The following is a 19,302-nucleotide window of genomic DNA, read 5'->3' on the forward strand; positions in this document are numbered from 1 at the left end:
TGTGTGATTATGTAATTTTAGAGAATGTATTATAATGCATATACACAAGAGATCACTTACTTTTGAGTGCTTGCCTTTGCAGTCTTAATGTTCTTCTAAACACTATTTTTTGTTTTTTATTTTAAATTTTAAAAAAGCAAACTGAAAAAAACAAACTTCATCATACTGATATCCACACGGTTCATCAGCAAGGTTGGAATCTACAGAGTCTGTGAATCCATCACACAGACCTCTGTCACTTGAGATAACTATGTAACTGATAGCTGTGATGGTAAGTTGTCATCCTCTGTGTGGACCGGAATTAAAGAAGAATGAGACACACACGTAACCTGTCGGTTTCAAATGTATTTGGTAAGAGCAGAATAATGGTGAGACACAGGGATCTTGGATTTCTTCTGCAGACCTTTTGCTTTCCCACCCTGGCTTCTTGTTCTAGTCCAATTCTCCCTGGATACCCAGTCGCAGTCTCCAAGGCTCAGATTTCTAAACTCAGTCTCAGACTATTTACTTAGTGCAAATCTCCCCCCACTCCCAGTCTTTCCCCCTCCCCACACCCAGTACCAGTCCCCTTGCCCAACCTGTCCTCTTTTTACCACTTCAGACTCCTCAGCCTATCTGCTTCTCCCTTCTCGCACCACTAGCTCTTAGTCATAGTCTTCCTCATCCAGTCTCATCTCCCACCCCTCCCTGTCTCCTGATCTCAGTCTTTTTGCTTAAATAGTCCCAGTTCTACCCCTGTGCCACAGCTCCTTGTCAGATGTCTGCCCTCCTCAGTTTCCTTTTCCACACTGGTTCCTAATCCAAGTCTCCTTGTCCAGCTACTCCCAGTCCCCTCTCTCACCCCATCCAATCTCATTGTCCCACTCCCCCCTAGCCAACAGGTTCCAAGCTCACCATTCCTCTCACCAGCTCGCAGTCCCAGTTTCCTTGCCCAGCTAGCCCCAGTCTTTGTCCCATCCCAACTCCCACTTTTTCTCTTCCTCTTCCCTCTAGCTCCCCACTCTAGCTCTTGTCCCTTCGGCATTTGAATCAGGCAACTTCCTCCTCCATGCTGCAGGGCCCAATGAGGGGAGGGTTCATTAAGAACACAAGAGAGACAGTTTCCCTGTTCCAAGTTTAGGTGCCTGGACCCAGCATCCAGAGTGACTGGAATCTTCAAGAATGTAGTTGCTAAAATCAAAGTCTCTATTGAGCATGTAGAAAAGAAGTACTTGTGGCACCTTAGAGATGAACAAATTTATTTGAGCATAAGCTTTCGATGAAGTGAGCTGTAGCTCATGAAAGCTTATGCCAAATAAATTTGTTTGTCTCTAAGGTGTCATAAGTACTCCTTTTCTTTTTGCGGATAAAGACTAACACGGCTGCTACTCTGAATACTGAGCATGTGTAAACTATGATTTTTCAAAGGCTTGTAACTGAGCCAAATTTGGGGCAATTTTCATGGGAATGGCAAAAGGAACATACCTGACACAAAGGACACTCCTCTTGCCAAATCTCAAGTTTCCAAATCTCCAAAGCATGGGGGCACTGGAGCTTTTCAAAGAAAAGGTCATCAGAGTTTTTTAAAATGGGCAAAGTAATGTATTTTTTCCAAGCTTCATATTCAGAAATTTTCCAGGTAAATTCAGCTTGAGACAGATACCTGTCATGCAAGATTTCAGCCAAAATGGTTAAAATTTGGCAAAGTTATAAGCAATTAAAGATGGGGTGTTTACGATGGGAAGTGCCGAGCAACCTTATTAATAGAAAGTGCTACCAGACTCATCTGTAATGACTGTAAACCTACCGACTTTTACTTTTTAAGGAAGCAAAAAATAAAATAAAATGACACTTCTAAAAGGAAGTTGGGACTCTATTTAAAAATGATAGCATATATGAAAGTTCTGGCTAAAGTTCAAAGTAATAGTAAGGGGAGCTGCAAACTCGTAATGAACTAAAATATTAAAAAACAAAAATCACAAAGCATTTTGGCTAATACACAAGAGCTTAACTTCAGTTTCCTTTCTCTTTTTCTTACACAGCTGCTCTGGGGAAAGGCAATAAGAAGATCTTATTAAAGAGACTGAAGCAAAAATACCTGTGGGGAAAAAAGGGTGCTACACCAAGATATTGAGTCAACCCTATCTTGGGGAATGTTTTTGTAATAGGCTTTTTGCTTATGTTGAGAAAAATTTACTGCTGCTGAAAAATCTTGTTTGTTAGAGCAGTTTTATTGCTGCTAAATCAACCTACCAGCTTAAAATAGATAAGTAAGTTAATTCAAAATTTAAGGTTTCTACAGCAAAGTTTCTTCATCCACATTTCATGTTTGTTATTTATTATTGGCATTCTGGTAGCATCAATGTGCTAGGTGATGATTACACACCAAGGAAGATACAGTCCCTGCCATAAAGAGCTTCCAGTCTAAGAAAAAAAACAACATAAAAACTTTGAGGGAGAGGAATGGATTAAAGCAGGTAAGCAAAATATATACTCTTCAGCTACTCCTCCACCTATTAGAATTAGTCGGCTAGCTTCTTTTAGGTGTCAAGGCTGAAGTAGAACTGAAGCAGAGATTTGGAGGATAGGGTAGATGCCTTATGGATCAGTTCAGGGAAGGAATTCTGTGAGTTACCAAGGGGTGCACTGGAAGAAAACACGAAAACCACTGTCAGAGAGGTAGATAAATGGAGGTGGCAACAGTGGCAGGTGCAGACATTGGGGATACCATGATGAGAGACAAATGCAGTTAAGTAGCAAGGGGCAGAGTTGGTAACAACCTTGAAGGTGAGTAGAAAAGCTCCTCTTCTGGTGTGGGGCAGAAGCTTCTTCCTTCTGTGTTCAGAGTGAGTTTCAGAGATTGCAGTGACAAGGGATGAGGATGAATGAAGCTGCAAGTTGTCTCACATCTGCAGACTTAAGGTGCTGAAAACTATGACAGCCTCATACATAAGAATGGATCTAATATTTATGCAGGTACTCCATACCCCCTATTACAAGGGTCCTACTGCAACTCTTAGATGTGCTGCACAGAACTCATAACTCGGGGGAAAGCGATGGTGATTTTATGCCACTTTTACACTCTCCTGATTTTGTGCTGCTCTGTGGCCCCTGGCATAACAGACAACCCTAGTGGCTTGCCTAAGTCATGGCAGCATGTCCCCAGTTACCTATATGCAACATAAATGTTCACAGTGCTACATGTTGTGGTCCTGCCAGCAACATGTCCCTTCCACCCTGCCCTCAGTATGCCCCCTGCACTAGAGCTTGCAAGCGGCTCTTCAGAATACGGCCTTAGTTCCTGAGCTGGGGGAATCTGTTCCTGATTGGATTCAAGTTTTCAGAGCTCCTTTATTCCACTCTGACCCTTTTACATGATGAGGTTCTCACCCATATTGTAACACAATGGACATTCTTGCCAGTGAAACTCCAGGTTAAAGTAAAGTCTAAGTGCTTAAAGAGGAGGAAAATAGTGATGTTAACCATATATTTATCAACACCACCATTCTGGGACACTGTAAGAAAGAAAACAAATGAACTGAAACTTGAGTGTGTCATATAATGCGATGCCAGTAATAACGTTATAAGCCACAAAAATCACAATCAACTTCTATTCTACTTATTCCACTTACTATTATGTTTTCAGAGTCCACAATGGATATATTGCAACTGTACTAACCCCTTTGATACTCCAGCTCTGTCATTTACTATCTTCACTTCTTTCACGCACCCATACTGGGCAAAAAACTTCCTTAGGTCATTTTCGTTAGTCTAGTAAAATAAAGCAAAAGAACAAAAAGAATACAAATAGGTTTGTTGAGTTATTAAATAAGAAATAACCACAAGATTGCTTTGGTTTGGACACACTGACCAACAAACTACTTGTAAATCCTGGGAGCAACTATTTATTAAAAAAACTAGAAATAGAGAAAAGCCTCCAAGGTGAATGTTTCTGTGACTCTTTTGGGGAGACGGCGGGTGTGGGGGCGGGAGTGGAGCGTGAGAGCGAAAGAGAGAGCAGGTAGTAATCTCAGTTTTTCTCTTACATGGTTTTAATCTTCAGAAATAAATCTAAGTATCTACTGAATTTACATTATAATTTTACTTCAATAATCTTCCCTTGTAACTTAATTATATCTGAATTCCATTTTGTCTCAGACAAGTCTTTCAGTTCTATATTTTAGTGTCATTTACAACATGAGGCATTATAATTTAGAGATCACTTTAAAACTTAAAACTAGGCATGTGTGTGTAGACTTCCACGAAGAATTTGCTAAGTTTGGAAAACAATCATTAAGATAAAGTGACGTTATTAGTCCATATTATGCAGGTCAAACAAAATTATCAAAATGGTCCCTTTTTACCATAAAGTTTATTACTGAAACACTGTGTACCACATATGCATAATATGTTCATTTTCTGTACTATTAAAAACATGCATCTAGTATGGTCTTCCAGACATACATTTATGTATCTAGAAGTAGACACTGAAATAAATACACCAGGCATTTGAATGTCTGATCCTGTGTGACCGTTGATTTGGCATGTGTTGAACCTCATGCTTCAAGGAAGTGTGCTGGTGAACATTGATCTTTGGATGCCTCAAGCCACTCCTGGATGGATCTAGAGTTCTCAGAGCCTCAAGGAAGTACTCAGAAGTTTTAATGTGTTTCTTTGATTCACCAGTCATTTTAAAAAATGTATGGTATATGTTGGAAAAATTCTTCTTCCACTTCTCCAAGGCTTACACTGCCTTGTATATGCCTCTAAGGAGCAGGAGAGTTTTTACTGATTACAGAGTTAATATAAGTTATCATAATGGTTGTGTCATTGAGACATTTGGTGAGTACTTTTTTGGAAGAATTTTACCTTCAAGACGTATTTTATAAAAAGGTGCTATTTTCTTGGTGCTACAAATTCAAACCCCCCAAAAACCAGAGACAGCAAAGCTGTGTGCAGCCTCAAAAATACAGGGAAGAATAGTAGGCAAGAGTAGATCTGAGCAGGTAGGAAATGTACTCCAAGGACTCATTACAGGTAAGCAGTCTTCCTCTCTCCTTTGAAAACTAACCCCACCGAATCCCACTTTCAGAAGATTAAAGTCACAGTCCACCAAAGGAGGGCTTAAAAGTACTAACAAAACAGAGACTGTAGAATTGTAGTCCTGACTTGAATATCACACCCAGTCCCTAAATCCAAGAGTAAAGCTTTGTAAACATATGAATACAGCTCCATATAGCAGCTTTATGAATATCTGTAAACAGTATTTCTCAGAGATGCTGTGGAACCTGCTTTAAATAAGATGTACTGTACTCCTATTTTTGGGTAATGATTCTGTATACAAACTTTTCTAATCCATAGAAAAAAGTCTCTGAGAAGAAGCTGCCTGCCCTTGGATTTGTCCACAAAGATCAGTGTAATGGTTTACTCACATCTAACTGGAAATTCAAGGCATATTTAATTTGTGCAATTAAACTGTTAGGTTTAAGAAAATATGATCATAGTTATAAACTGGTTTAAATGAAATTCTGAAATAACATTTGGTGAGAATTTATGGTGCAAGCATTGTACTGTCTTATCGTGGAAAACAGTGTGGAAAGGGGCCAGTCATCAGGGATGAATTTTACTCAATAGATTGGATGATGTACTAGCCAGCCAAACCAGTTTTCAGGGAAAGATTCCCCAATGTTCTGGTCCCAAGAAAATGATGATTCTCATATAAGGGGGAAGACGTGTAGCAAGGTCTCCCCAAACACGATGTCAGACCATGCCTATGCCTCAGTTTCTCAACCTTCATGCAAGCCATTGGGCCAATTCACAGGTCAGTGCATCGATGAAGTTTCCACCAGTGTCAATATTTGAGTCCCTTTTCCCAAGGTTGTGTTTATTGTTCAAACATAAACACAATTCAACATCAAAGAAAGTAAACTTGGTCCTGCCACCTGGCCCCTCCTAAGGCCTCTGCCTAAGGGGGCTTCTGCTGCTGCCCACACAACAGGTCTCCCCAGCCAACTGGGTGACAACATGCACCAGGATCTCTAGAAAATTTCTTAAGAGTAGATGGACAAAGACCAAAAGTCTCTGGACCAGAAGATGATACATAGATAAAGTTATAAGATGAATTGTAGTTGAGCTCAGAGTCCATGCAATCTATATTTTTAAGCAAATAGTCCAAAATAAAATAAACTGTCAAAGATAAAGGAGCACTGTTCTTAATAGGTGTTCCTGCTGAAAACTGTTTCCACTTAGGGACACAAGTTTTCTCTGTTGAAGAGTCACAACTCTCTCCAGTAAAATCTGCAGTACCTCTTTTGAATATAGACTTCAACTGCTTTAGAGGGTATTAAGCTCCAAGTTATCAGGTACAATAACTTCAGATATAGATGTAGAATGTCAACTAGACTATGATAAAGGAGATTTGGAAAAACTGGTAGATGGGCATAGTCAGAAGGTTAAAGAACTAAACTTGCCATACTATGAAGATTATATAAATTCTGTCTTACTATATATCTCTTGGAAATAAAGGCAATGAGGGAACCTTGGTTTCAATCAAGAAGGGAGCTTCCCTGCCCATGAAACAGAAATGTGGACAACCCGGTGATGTCTCTTGTGGCAAACAGGTCCATATTTAAGGATTTCCCACTTCTGTGTCCACAGAGTTCTTCAGAAACAATTTGAATTGTACACAGAGCATGCAGCTCAGTTTGTCCACCAGGATGCTTTCCTTGCCTATGAGAAACTTTATTTATGCCAAAATATCTTGAGGCATGGTCAGAGTCTGTTGAGGCCTATTACCAGAGCAAAAGGAGTTTCAGCCTATTTCTGGAGAATGTGGAGGACATATATACATGAGACCATGATTGCCAGAAACCTTAGGAAATATATTGTGTCCTGTGCTCTCATGAATATAATTATCCTCTAGAACGAAATTGTCCTGTGGTCTCTTGCAGCTAAGCTTCTGCAGAGAAGCACAGACATGAAGGGAAACAGGAATAAAACAATGATACTAGATTTACTGCATAGTTATCAAGAGTCCAATCCAATATGATGTCTAGACGTTTACTAGAATGTGCATGTAAGAACTTCTAGCTTTTTTGTTGGCTCCTGTACATATCAGAATGCAAAGGCTACTGCTGTGTTCTTTGAAAGTGCTAATGTTGAGCGATAGGCTAAATCTGAGATGCTTGGCTCTGGCACTAAAGAGGACTGATTTACTTTGAAAATATGATGTTAAAGACCATCTAATAGACTTGGCCTCTGTAAGTTTTCTAAGGCCTTATCTGTGATTCTGTTGAACAGAGTGGAGCTTACAAATGAAAGAGACTGCAATTCTTCAGTCACGAATTGTGCATCAGGGATAACTGCTGTGGTGACTGACCAAGTTGCTGTAACAGAGGAAATGAAAGCAGTAGAACTGGTTGGAAAGAGGAAACATTTTTTGTGAAAATTTCACTGAAAAACCTGTCTCTGTTTTTCCATCAATTTTGAATGTTTTCAACAACTCTAGCAAGTGGCTTTCAAGGAGTATGACACTCTCTGGCCTTTGGAAAGATTTCCTCCCAGAAATTATCTAAGATTGGCAGGAATCTATCCTAGGTTTTGAATCCACATCTGGCTAAGCCCATTTGGTAGTATGCTTAGCTGAAAGGGTTATTTCCCCTTCCCAATGAAATTCATATTCCTTATTCTCACTCTCTGAGGGAGAGATGACCTAAAGCTTTCCCACTGTTAGACCTCTCAGCTACTGCACAAACAATTAGATACCCTTCATCAGACAGGATAAGTATAAAAATTATTTGAAATACTGATGGTCCCTGGCATAGCTAGCCACAGGAAAGACAAAATTGGGAGGGAGGGAGACAGAAGTCTTTACCAGAATATTTTTTTTTTATACAAAGAACTATCTGCCCTCCTAATGAAGCTCCAAATATACTGAAGAGCCTGTACATTTTCCTCTCAAGAGTAAAAACATGAATTTCCAATGCCTCAGCCACATGATCAAAAAGATCCCGGAAGTTCTTGTAATTATTATGCAAGATATACTGGGTAAATTGTCAGCCATAATGATGGACAAGATAAATATCTTCCATATCCATTCTTTTCTTTCTCTTAATTTGAGTCAATACTCAATGGGTCCTCAGACTAATTGCATTAAGGCAGAGAGGATACTGATGGTGGGAAAGAAGGAACAGCTGAACAGACCAAAAGAAGCAGAGGTCCAGGGTTCTAAAGTGGTAAAAAAAGAAAACGAGAGCAGCAGGGAAATCACCAAATGTTCAGATCAGCAAAGGAATGTGCATATGGCCCCATATTTATTGCCTTTTGGAGGGTCCAGAGCATGTAGCATCAAAGCTGCATGTGTTCCATGAGTTAGGATATGTACTAGCAATACTCTGTGGCAAATCCTTAAACAAACATGCTTACTTTTCCTAGATATTACCCTGTGTAACAGGATGGCTTGCCCCTTTATGGGCCACAGGCCTGTGCCCAGCCAACCCTGATTACTGAAGAGGCACACGTGAGCGAGATTAGCTGTCTCCCTATAAAGAGTAGCAAGAAATGGAAGAGGAGGAGGTAGAGAGAGAGAGTTGTAGAGACTACCAAAGAGAGGAGGCTTAGTGGTAGCTTTGGAGGATATACTCCTCAGGGCAGAGATTAAGGCTAGCAGGGTAACTGCCATATTGTCACTTTGATTTGCTGTTTTGGAAAATGAACAAAAGCCTGGCCAGAAGGGCCTGTGAGATTGATCTTGTGTCAGTTTGGTAGCACAGCCCTGAAGGAGGAGAAAGTTGATGGCAGGGCACTGCAGAGGCATCTCAGGCAATGACGGGGGCGCACAGGAGACATCACCCCACAACAAAGTAAAGAAAATATGCTTAACTTCCTTTTATTGTGAAATGGAGTTGAGCTGAAGGTACAGATACTTACGAATAATATGGAGATGTTTCTTACCTACAGTACTGTTTTGTGTAGAAAAAAGGAATAAGTTGATTTTGTGATTCAAAGATGATTAATGTAGTATACTAGATTGTCATTTTTAGCTCTGTCTAGAGGTATTTTTTTAAAATTCTGCTCTAAAAATGTATAATCTACAAAACATCTGTATTACAAATAACTTTTCAGATATTTTTATAAAGAATGCTTGTAGCAGTTCAATATGCAAATAAGAATAGCCATCTTTCTGTGGCAAAATCAGATAAAACAGAATTTTAAGGCTTAGTTTACAAGGATGTTATCGCAAAGACCACCATCATCTCACAACCATCACTGTAATCTAGGGGTTCCCAAACTTGGTTCACGGCTTGTTCAGGGTAAGCCCCTGGCGTGCCGCAAGACACTTTGTTTACCTGAGCGTCTGCAGGTACGGCGGCTCACAGCTCCCAGTGGCTGCAGTTCGCTGTTCCCGGCCAATGGGAGCTGCAGGAAGTGGTGCAGGCCGGGTCACTGCTTTCTGCAGCTCCCATTGGCTAGGAAAGGTGAACTGCGGCCACTGGGAGCTGCGAGTGGCCGTACCTGACGACACTCAGGTAAACAAAGTGTCTTGTGGCCCGCCAGGGGCTTACCCTGAACAAGCTGCGAACCAAGTTTGGGAACCCCTTGCTGTAATCAAACAACACAATAAAATGTATTTTATATATGCTTATACCTAACATGCATAAAACTAATGAATATATAAAGTAAGACTAATAAAGAAAAAAATATCAAAACATTTATGCTATTACTTATCTACCAAGATTAGAAAAAAATACCTTAAAATCGATTCCTCCAACAAAGATGCGATTAGGAATAACTGTTCCAAATTTTGGGGCACTTGTTGGGTTATTTAAAGGCACGGGTGACACAGTGTTGGGGGATGGAGACAAAGATTCTGTTTGTGTCTGAATTGTGGTTTGCTGTTTGAGAGAAAAATATTTTTGTAAAATTTATTTTTGACATTTTGTATAGTATAAACCAGTAAAGCAAAACACATCCACACAGAAAAACGTGGAGATTCTTTGAGAACATACAACATGCTGAACAGTCAAACATTTACCATGATTTATTTATTTCTAACCAATGGCACTTATCCAGTTTTCTTCCAGGGTCCTTATCCAGGCTTATTCAGTAAAGTACTTAAATGTACCAAATAAGCATGTCAAGTGCTTAAATACCCTACTGAATTGGGTCTCAGATTAAGATCTTTGGGTCTATTTTTTATTTTGTTTGTACACACCCTGCACTATGGGGGCCCAATCTCGACTAGACCTTCTGGTTGCTACTGTAATATAACATATAATAATAATGAGGAGCGCCTTACTTTAAACTGACAAAAGGCAGTCATCCACCACAGGACAGGATTCCCACTGCACTCCAATCATGGATAACAGAACTGGAATGGACCTTCTGTCCAATCACATCTCACAGACTGGACTCTGCACTATACTATGCTTTCTATGCATTTCTAAAATTATGCGTCTTGAACATATCTTGTGCCTGATTTTCAGAAATGCTAAGCACCCACAACTCCAAATGAAGTCAATGGGAGGAACAGGTGCCCAGCACTTGTAAAGATCAGGTTCTCCAGGCTGGTCCAGTAAGGCCACTTTGCTTTTCTTACACAGTGCAAAATGGCCTTAAATTGGCTGTAAATTCTAGCAGATAAGCCTTCCCCCCCGTGCACCCCTGTCTCTGCTGGTGTAAAGCTCCCCCGTCTCTGCTGGTGTAAAGCTGACAAAGGCAACACAGTTGCCACCAATGCCAGCTACACCTTACCCAGCCATAAGGGAAAGGGTAAGGTGGAGCTTGCTGGGGCCATTAGCATGGTGGAAGTTAGAGTAGCTGCCCTACTGTTCTGATTTCCTCTGGTTTGGGCAGCCAAGGATCAAGAGACCATAACAGCTCCCTGCAGCTGCCACTGTTTGACTGTCTCTATTTTAAAAAAGGTTTAACATCCAAACTAACTGTATCCTTGCCTTAATCCAGTTTAACAGTATCCTGTATAAATAATTTTTTTCATGTAATCCTAAAGTATTATATATGTATGTTTTCAAATCACCTGTTATGCATTATTTTGGCTTTCTGCGTAAACTTAAAGTCTCAAAATTATCCTCATGACTGCCAATATTTAAACTCTTTTTTGATTTTTTCATATCAATTTTCATGTGTAGGAGGAATCTGAAGAACAGTGATTGAAATCCTGACTACATCAAAGTCAATGACAAAATTTCTACTGACAACAATGAGACCAGGATTTCACCCAGTATTCCTGATGCAATCTCACTCACACATAAGGAGTCGTGATACTGCTTTAATTTTATAAGTTATTTCTCTTCTAACAACATTGTACAACTGTTTGACCCATTAAAAATGGGTATCATATTTTGTGCACTTGCTTTCAATTTGTTATCCCACAAAAAGGTTCATTTTTTCTCCATATTTGTTTTCTAGACATATTCTGCCAAGCTATGATCTTGCATCTTTTCATATAGGAACTCATACAATTAAGTTTTAATTTCCCCAAATGCCTTGCTCCCTCTGAATTTGAGCATTTCATCTTGTGTATATTGCTTCATTAGGAAATAAATGTAAGATAATGTTTAACTTATTTTCTTTCTGGATGTTAAAAGATATACTGAATAGTGACCCTGTCATAAATATAAAGGGAAGGGTAAACCCCTTTGAAATCCCTCCTGGCCAGGGGAAAGCTCCTCTCACCTGTAAAGGGTTAAGAAGCTAAAGGTAACCTCGCTGGCACCTGACCAAAATGACCAATGAGGAGACAAGATACTTTCAAAAGCTGGGAGGAGGGAGAGAAACAAAGGGTCTGTGTGTCTGTCTGTATGCTGGTTTCTGCAGGGGATAGACCAGGAATGGAGTCTTAGAACTTTTAGTAAGTAATCTAGCTAGGTATGTGTTAGATTATGATTTCTTTAAATGGCTGAGAAAAGAATTGTGCTGAATAGAATAACTATTTCTGTCTGTGTATCTTTTTTGTAACTTAAGGTTTTGCCTAGAGGGGTTCTCTATGTTTTTGAATCTAATTACCCTGTAAGATATCTACCATCCTGATTTTACAGGGGGGATTTCTTTATTTCTATTTACTTCTATTTTTATTAAAAGTCTTCTTGTAAGAAACTGAATGCTTTTTCATTGTTCTCAGATCCAAGGGTTTGGGTCTGTGGTCACCTATGCAAATTGGTGAGGCTCTTTATCCAACATTTCCCAGGAAAGGGGGGGTGCAAGTGTTGGGAGGATTATTCATTGTTCTTAATATCCAAGGGTCTGGGTCTGTAGTCACCTAGGCAAATTGGTGAGGCTTTTTACCAAACCTTGTCCAGGAAGTGGGGTGCAAGGTTTTGGGAAGTATTTTGGGGGGAAGGACGCGTCCAAACAGCTCTTCCCCAGTAACCAGTATTAGTTTGGTGGTGGTAGCGGCCAATCCAAGGACGACGGGTGGAATATTTTGTACCTTGGGGAAGTTTTGACCTAAGCTGATAAAGATAAGCTTAGGAGGTTTTTCATGCAGGTCCCCACATCTGTACCCTAGAGTTCAGAGTGGGGGAGGAACCTTGACAGACCCCAATACAGAGCCCTGCAGAACTCCAATATCTCCATTTTCCCCCTTCCTCACAGGAGGCTGTTCCTTCTCTGAATTCTCAACGAGTTTTTTGGAAAAATTCAAGTAGCGTTCAATGCAAGAAAAAACTTTTCACATGAAAATACAATAGTAAAAATGAACAGAATTTTAGCACTCAGAAGTCATAAAACTCCCCAAGTTAAGGGTGTTTTGGCAATTAACTTCGTAATGATGCACATATGTAGCATTATTTTTTATTCTTTTGACTTAATTTAAAAAAACACCCATGTTTTAACCTACTATTGATATAACACCTATGAGTTCTAGAAGTAAAAGATAAGAGAAAATTATCTATTTTTGTTTTTGTGTATTTGAAAACACTTTGCCTTAGTTTCAGTTTACCCTGAATACAGAATTAGTCAATTTCTCCTTTCTATCTATCAAGCTATTTACATAACCACAGAAAGGTAGGGCTGGAAGGGACCTGGTCCCAAAGTCCAGCCGTCTGCACTGAGACAGGACCAAGTAAACCTAGACCATCCCTGACAAGTGTGTGTTCAACCTGTTTTTAAAAACCTCCAATGAGCGGGCTTCCACAACCTCCCTTGGAAGCCTGTTCCAGAACTTAACTACCCTTATTAAGTTTTTCCCAATATCTAACCTGAATCTCCCTTGCTGCAGAGTAAGCCCATTACTACCTGTCCTACCTTCAGTGGACATGAAAAACAATTGATCATGGCCCTCTTTAAACCAATCCTTAACATATTTGAAGACTGTTATCATGTCTCCCCTCAGTCCTGTTTTCTCAAGACTAAACATGCCCAGTTTTTTAAACTTTCCTCATAGGTCAGGCTTTCTAAACCTTTTATAATTTTTGTTGCTCTCCTTTGGTCTCTCTCCAATTTATCCACATCTTTCCTAAACTGTGGTGCCCAGAATTGGACACAGTCCTCCAGCGGAGGTCTTACCAGTGCCAAGTAGAGTGGGACAATTACCTCCTGTGTCTTACATACAACAATCCTGTTAATACACCCCAGAATTATATTAGCCTTTTTTGCAACTGCACCACATTGTTGGCACATATTCAATTTGTAATCCACTGTAAACCCCAGATCCTTTTCAGCATTACTTCCACCTAACCAGTTACTTTGCATTTTGGAGTTGTAATTTTGATTTTTTTCTTCCTAAGCACAGTACTTTCCACTTGTCTTCACTGAATTGATTTCACACCAATTCTCTAATTTGTCCAAGGTCATTTTGAATTCTAATCTTGTCCTCTAAAGTGCGTGCAACCCCTTCCAGCTTTGTGTTATCTGCCAATTTTATAAGCATATTCTCCACTCCATTATTCAAGTCATAAATTAAAATATTGAATAGTACCAGACTCACAAATGACCTATATGAGAACCCAATAGATAGCAAATCATTGACAACTATTCTTTGAGTACCATCTTTCAACAAACTGTGTGCCCATCTTATGGTAATTTCATTTTGATCACATTTTGCTAGTTTTGATTATGACAAGGTCATGTGGTACTGTCAACCTTAAATAAAATCAAGATATACCATGTCTACTGCTTCCCCCAAATCCACTATGCCAGTAACCCAGTCAAAGAAGGAAATTAGGCTGGTTTGGCATGATTTGTTCTTGACAAATCCCTGCCGGCTATACCTTATAACCCTATTATCTCTAGGTGCTTACAAACTGACTGTTTAAATTAATTTGTTCCAATATCTTTCCAGGCATCAAAGTTAGGCTGCCTGGTCTATAATTTCCCAGATCCTCTTTGTTCCTCTTGTTAAAGACAGGTACTATACTTACCCTTCTCCAATAGTCTGGGACATCATCTGTCCTTCATGAGTTCTCAAAGATATGTATAGGGCTCCTATCATCATAGTATGCTCCCTACAATCATAAGTATTTATCCCAGAGGTGGCCAAACTATGGTCCACGGGCCACATCTGGCCCGTGGGACCATCCTGCCCGGCCCCTGAGCTCCTGGCCCAGGAGACTCACCCCCACCCCCTCCCCCGCAGTTCCCCCTCCCACGCAGCCATGTGGCTGCATGGGCAGCGGGGCTGTGAGCTCCTGCCGCTCTGAGGGGCATGGTAAGGGGGAGGTGGTGGCAGAGGTTGGGTAGGGGGTCCCAGGTGGCAGTCAGGGGACAGGGAGCGGTTGGATGGGGCGGAGGTTCTGGGGCGGTCAGGAGTCAGGGAACAGGGGGGGTTGGATAGGGCATGGGAGTCCCAGGGGGCCTGTCAGGGGGCAGGAGTGTGGATAGGTCAGGGTGGTCAGGGCAGTCAGGGGACAGCGAGCGGGGGGGGGGGGGGGGTTGGATGGAGGGGGACAGTCAGGGGGCAAGAAGTGGGAGGGGGCAAATAGAGGGCGGGGGCCAGGCTGTTTGAGGGGCACAGCTTTCCCTACCCGGCCCTCCATACAGTTTCGCACCTGGAGGTGGCCCTCGGGCCAAAAAGTTGCCCAACCCTGATTTATCCTCATAATACACTTGCAAAGTTCCCATCATCCCAATTTTACAGATGGGGAACTAGGCATAGAGACTGGACATGATCCAAATCCCACTAATCTCAATGGGAGTCTTTCCATTGATTCCAAGAGGCTTTGGATCATGCCATAAGTGACTTGCTCAAGATCATCCAGGAAGTCTGTGGCACAGCTCGATATTGAAACCAGGCTTCCTGAGTCCCAGAGCAGTGTCATAACCAATTTTCACAAATTCACTCAAAAGAACATGGTGTCTACTCTTTTAGTCATGTTTGGGATCACCTTCATTACTCATTCATGTTGCATATTCTGCTTATGTGAATGACAGGATGGGTAAGGTTTTTTCTGCCCTTATCATTAACAGCTGATTTATTTTTTGCCACAGCCTTGTCCTGGTCAGCTCGTATATATGCCAGTGGTCACACTCCAACTGTGTATTTCAAAGAGGAAATTTTAAGCCTGTGCTGAAACTGTAGAACAGACAAGTGTGACAGTTCTTGAGGCATTCTTGATTGATTACTTTTCTGTCACTAATCAACGGCCTTGAGCCATTCCATTGATATGATGTGCTCTCCATCCCTACAAACTCGCATCTAAAGTGATGATTCCATTGTGGGAGCCCACAGGCATCTCTTTAACTAGTTTTCAGCTTTCAGTCAACAGCTTAAAGTATGACAGACATGGCAGCATTAACAATTTTTGGAGGTCCTTAAGAGTTCAACTTCCACTGAGAGGGAGACATATCTGAAGACAACAGAGAAAGATCTGCAAGTGTACTTTGCACTGTCTATCCTGAGTATGTCTAGTTTAGTGCTGAATTGGGTTCTCACATATAGAGATTCTGCATAAGAATTAGCACACATTTCTTTCTGTTGAAGAATCAGCTATGTTGCTCCAGAAACAAACAACTATGGAGATGGCTACCCTGGCCAACATTTCAGCTTGACCCAGTCTAGCCAGTCATTCAGGTATGGCTAAATGAAAAGACACTCTTTTCTCATTCTCTTTACTCTGGTAAAGTATGAGATGCATCATCCAAATCAACCTGCAATGTTTGACATAAAAACTGTTCCATGGCTACAAAACACTGGAACCATAGATGTAAACATAAAACCAGGTTATGGAGATAAGCTTCAATTGATCCAACAAGTAGAACAATTCATCTGAGTAGATTCCTAAGAGACCTCATTCAAAAATTTGTTAGTCTCTAAGGTGCCACAAGTACTCCTCATTGAAACACTCTTTCCCCTAAGGGATGTATTTATTTATTTGAACCTAATTCTGGATTGGTGCTAACAGACTGAATAAAACTGTTGGGATACTTTAAATCAATTTCTGCTGTACAGCTATGGGGCCTAAAAACCAGTGGAGTGACATTTTATGACCCATAAATGGAAGAAACAAAGCAGTCTTCTTCCTATTAAGTTAAGGGTTGTGTGGATCAGCATACCCCCAAAACTCCTTAAATGAGGAGGTGGCGGCACCCAGGTCTCCAGCTCCCCTGCCCTGGAAGCAAAAGAAGCAACTCTTATCGGAGCCTCTTCTCTCTTCTCAGACAATACGATCTGGCTTCTTTAAATCTGTAGCCGGAGAGTGAAGACCAAAAGTGCCACTTAAGTGGTATATCCTGAGGAAGGCCAAGGTTCTTTCTCTCTAGGAAGACTGTAGAATTCACTGGAGCTTTACTGCTAGAAAGGGCTTCCCCATGAAAGAAAGTGGCTGAGAGGCTTGTCTCTGACATCTGGCTGGCTGATCATTAATTTCTGGTTGCTACTGAGGTGGTAACAGATTTAGAAAGTCTCAAGGAGATGTCCTATCAGAAGCATCCCCATCATGTTCATTTGTATTTTTGATATTAGGGTATGCCAACAAAATATTTGGGCCTGGTGAGAGCTCAAGAGAATGGGATCTATTGTACTGAGTCCACTGGTTTTTCCTCTTCCAACTTTAAAGTTGGCCTATTTGGGTAATAAAGAAGGACATAACGTAATTTATCTTTCCCTTGGCTCTAAGGATTAGATATGGATCTCTCCTTTCCATAGAGGATCCTAGTTCCCGAAGATTCTCCAATGTAGCTGGAATACTGGATCCTGAATAATGACCTTGGAACAGAACTTGTCCTTTCAAAATATCAAAAGCAGAAGGAGACATTTAGTCTTCAGAGGAGGAGACTCATTTCTCTCTCTCTAACCTGGCCCTCTATTTTGAATGTCCTAAATTATGTCTTTGTTAAATGCAAGAAATCTGATGCAGTTTGGACTGAAATTTCACAGTCTGCTTTTCACTGTGCAGCCTGGCTGCTGTAACCCTGAGATGGAAGAGGGAGATGCTTCCTAGTGGGATAAGATAGGGTGCAGCACATAGAAGGGTTAGGATCTTCATTGCTCCTTGTTGCCAAGGTCTTTTATTTTCTCTGTGGGTTGCACCTTTAAATTTCTGTCCTTCACCATGGAAACAAAACACAACAGACATCTTGTTCTCAAATTTGCTTTTATCCTTGTTCAGCTTGTATCACCCAGACAGTAAGCCTTTCACTGAAGAAGTTTGTTCTTTCTGGCTGTTTTTTAAATCTAAATTAAAATAAAGGTATTTTAGATTGAACTAAACATATTTTACTGTGTGTACAAAAACACAGGAAGAGGAAAGGAGGTGGCAGCAGCTGCCTACTCAGGTTTTTAAAGGCAGATGCAGAGTTGCTGCATGAGCAACTCAAACTGAGGAAAGCACAGTTGGTTCACGTTCTGCAGACCGAGGGGGTGAAAAGACTGGGGGATTGGAGATCATATAGAAGCCAAAGGGACCTCAAGGGAAGAAGACCCTGATTTGTAAAGGTATTTAGGTGCCTAACTCTGACCGATTTCCAGGAGAGTTAGGTGTCCAAATACCTTTAAAAAATTTGGCCCAAAATACCTAGAAAAAGTAGGGAAAAATTCACTAGCTGTCCCTGAAACAGGCAGTATAAATCCTCTTGGGAATGTATCTGCCCCATTCAATACCTAGGTCTCTTCACAATTGAGAGGGCCTTAGAAAGCTGGGGCTCCAATCTTTGCCCTACTCTTGCAACTGAGGGGGCGTCTCAGGAAAAGGATGTTCTCACACTTTTACTTCTACTGCACTGTGACTTTTTACCTAGAAGTAATAAAAAAATTGTTACACTTTTCTTTCACCTGACTTTTCTTAAGCTAGTAGGAGAAACGTATGCATGTTTAAACATTAGCAAATGGCTGTACAAACTCCGCAATCTCAATACTTGGAAGCTTCCTGATCCGGGACAGGTCATGCAGGGTAGGGGAGGGGTGAAGATCTGCATGGCAGAAATCAAACTTCTCCTAGACACTGTCATCATTTAGATTACTCTTTATTTAGACTGTCTGTTTCATTTTTAATTGTTTATCTCTCATTTATTCACTACATAGTATCTTGTTCTTTTGTGCAATTTAATACTTTATGATCTCTGCTTTTAAGCATTTCTGGATATGTCCCAAACCCTTTTACCTTCCTGTGTGTCCTATCAAAGATAATCTTCAAGTGAGACAATGGCAGCAAATAACAAGAAGTAAAATAATATCAATTTTATCTTTAGCTTCTCAGAAACTGAACATGCAGTGCGTCAATTTTATGTCCGTTAGGTATCCTAATGAATGACGCTAAAACTATTCTACAGCCTTGATTATTCTCAATCAATACCATGCCTAAAAACAACTGCCATTCAACTGTATGTGAGTTAATTAACTTCAGTGTGAGGGAGTATCTGAAAGCTATTAATTCAAATTTTGATAGGATTATGGGGGGCTGTTCTTTATTTAAACCACTCATCTCTGTATGTCAAGTTAAAAGACAGTATCACAGTCTTAATGATATTTACCACATTTGTCAAAAACACCTATTCACCATACTAGAAATAAAATCAACAAACGCTAGCAAATGTAGGCAGTTCATCTTTCTAGTTTCCTTTTACGGGTTCAGTTAGTCTATAACGTGACATCCAAAATCAAGACACAGGACAGAGTAGTTCACGTGGATGCAAACTAAGATTCACTATTAACCCTGTATTACCTTCAACCAAACATCAATTTATTTCCTAGGAGAAATATCTTATTTGCAACATTTATCAATATTAGGTTTTCACAGAGCATGCTTCCTAGGTACACAGGAAGCGTTAGCATAGCATGTTGTGCTCTGAGCAACAGAGCCACAACACGGTCCTTCCTGAGTCCGCTGAAAAACATATATTTTGGAGAAAAGGGAAGAGCCAAATAATGGA

The 19,302-nt window shown here is 40.6% G+C and overlaps 1 protein-coding gene across 1 annotated transcript in view; it reads right to left on the bottom strand.

Annotated features, from left to right (window-relative positions):
* The window catches only part of BOLL (boule RNA binding protein), a 79,392-nt gene that overhangs the window by 55,055 nt on the left and 5,035 nt on the right, over positions 1-19,302 (bottom strand). The window contains exons 2-3 of the mRNA XM_077829464.1: positions 9,729-9,872; positions 3,659-3,750 (exon numbers count right to left, since the gene is read on the bottom strand). Of these exons, the coding sequence (XP_077685590.1) occupies positions 3,659-3,750; positions 9,729-9,872 (236 nt within the window). The remainder of the gene's footprint in view (positions 1-3,658; positions 3,751-9,728; positions 9,873-19,302) is intronic.

Source organism: Eretmochelys imbricata, chromosome 11 (genome assembly GCF_965152235.1).
Source record: "Eretmochelys imbricata isolate rEreImb1 chromosome 11, rEreImb1.hap1, whole genome shotgun sequence".
NCBI classification, from domain to species: Eukaryota; Metazoa; Chordata; order Testudines; family Cheloniidae; genus Eretmochelys; species Eretmochelys imbricata.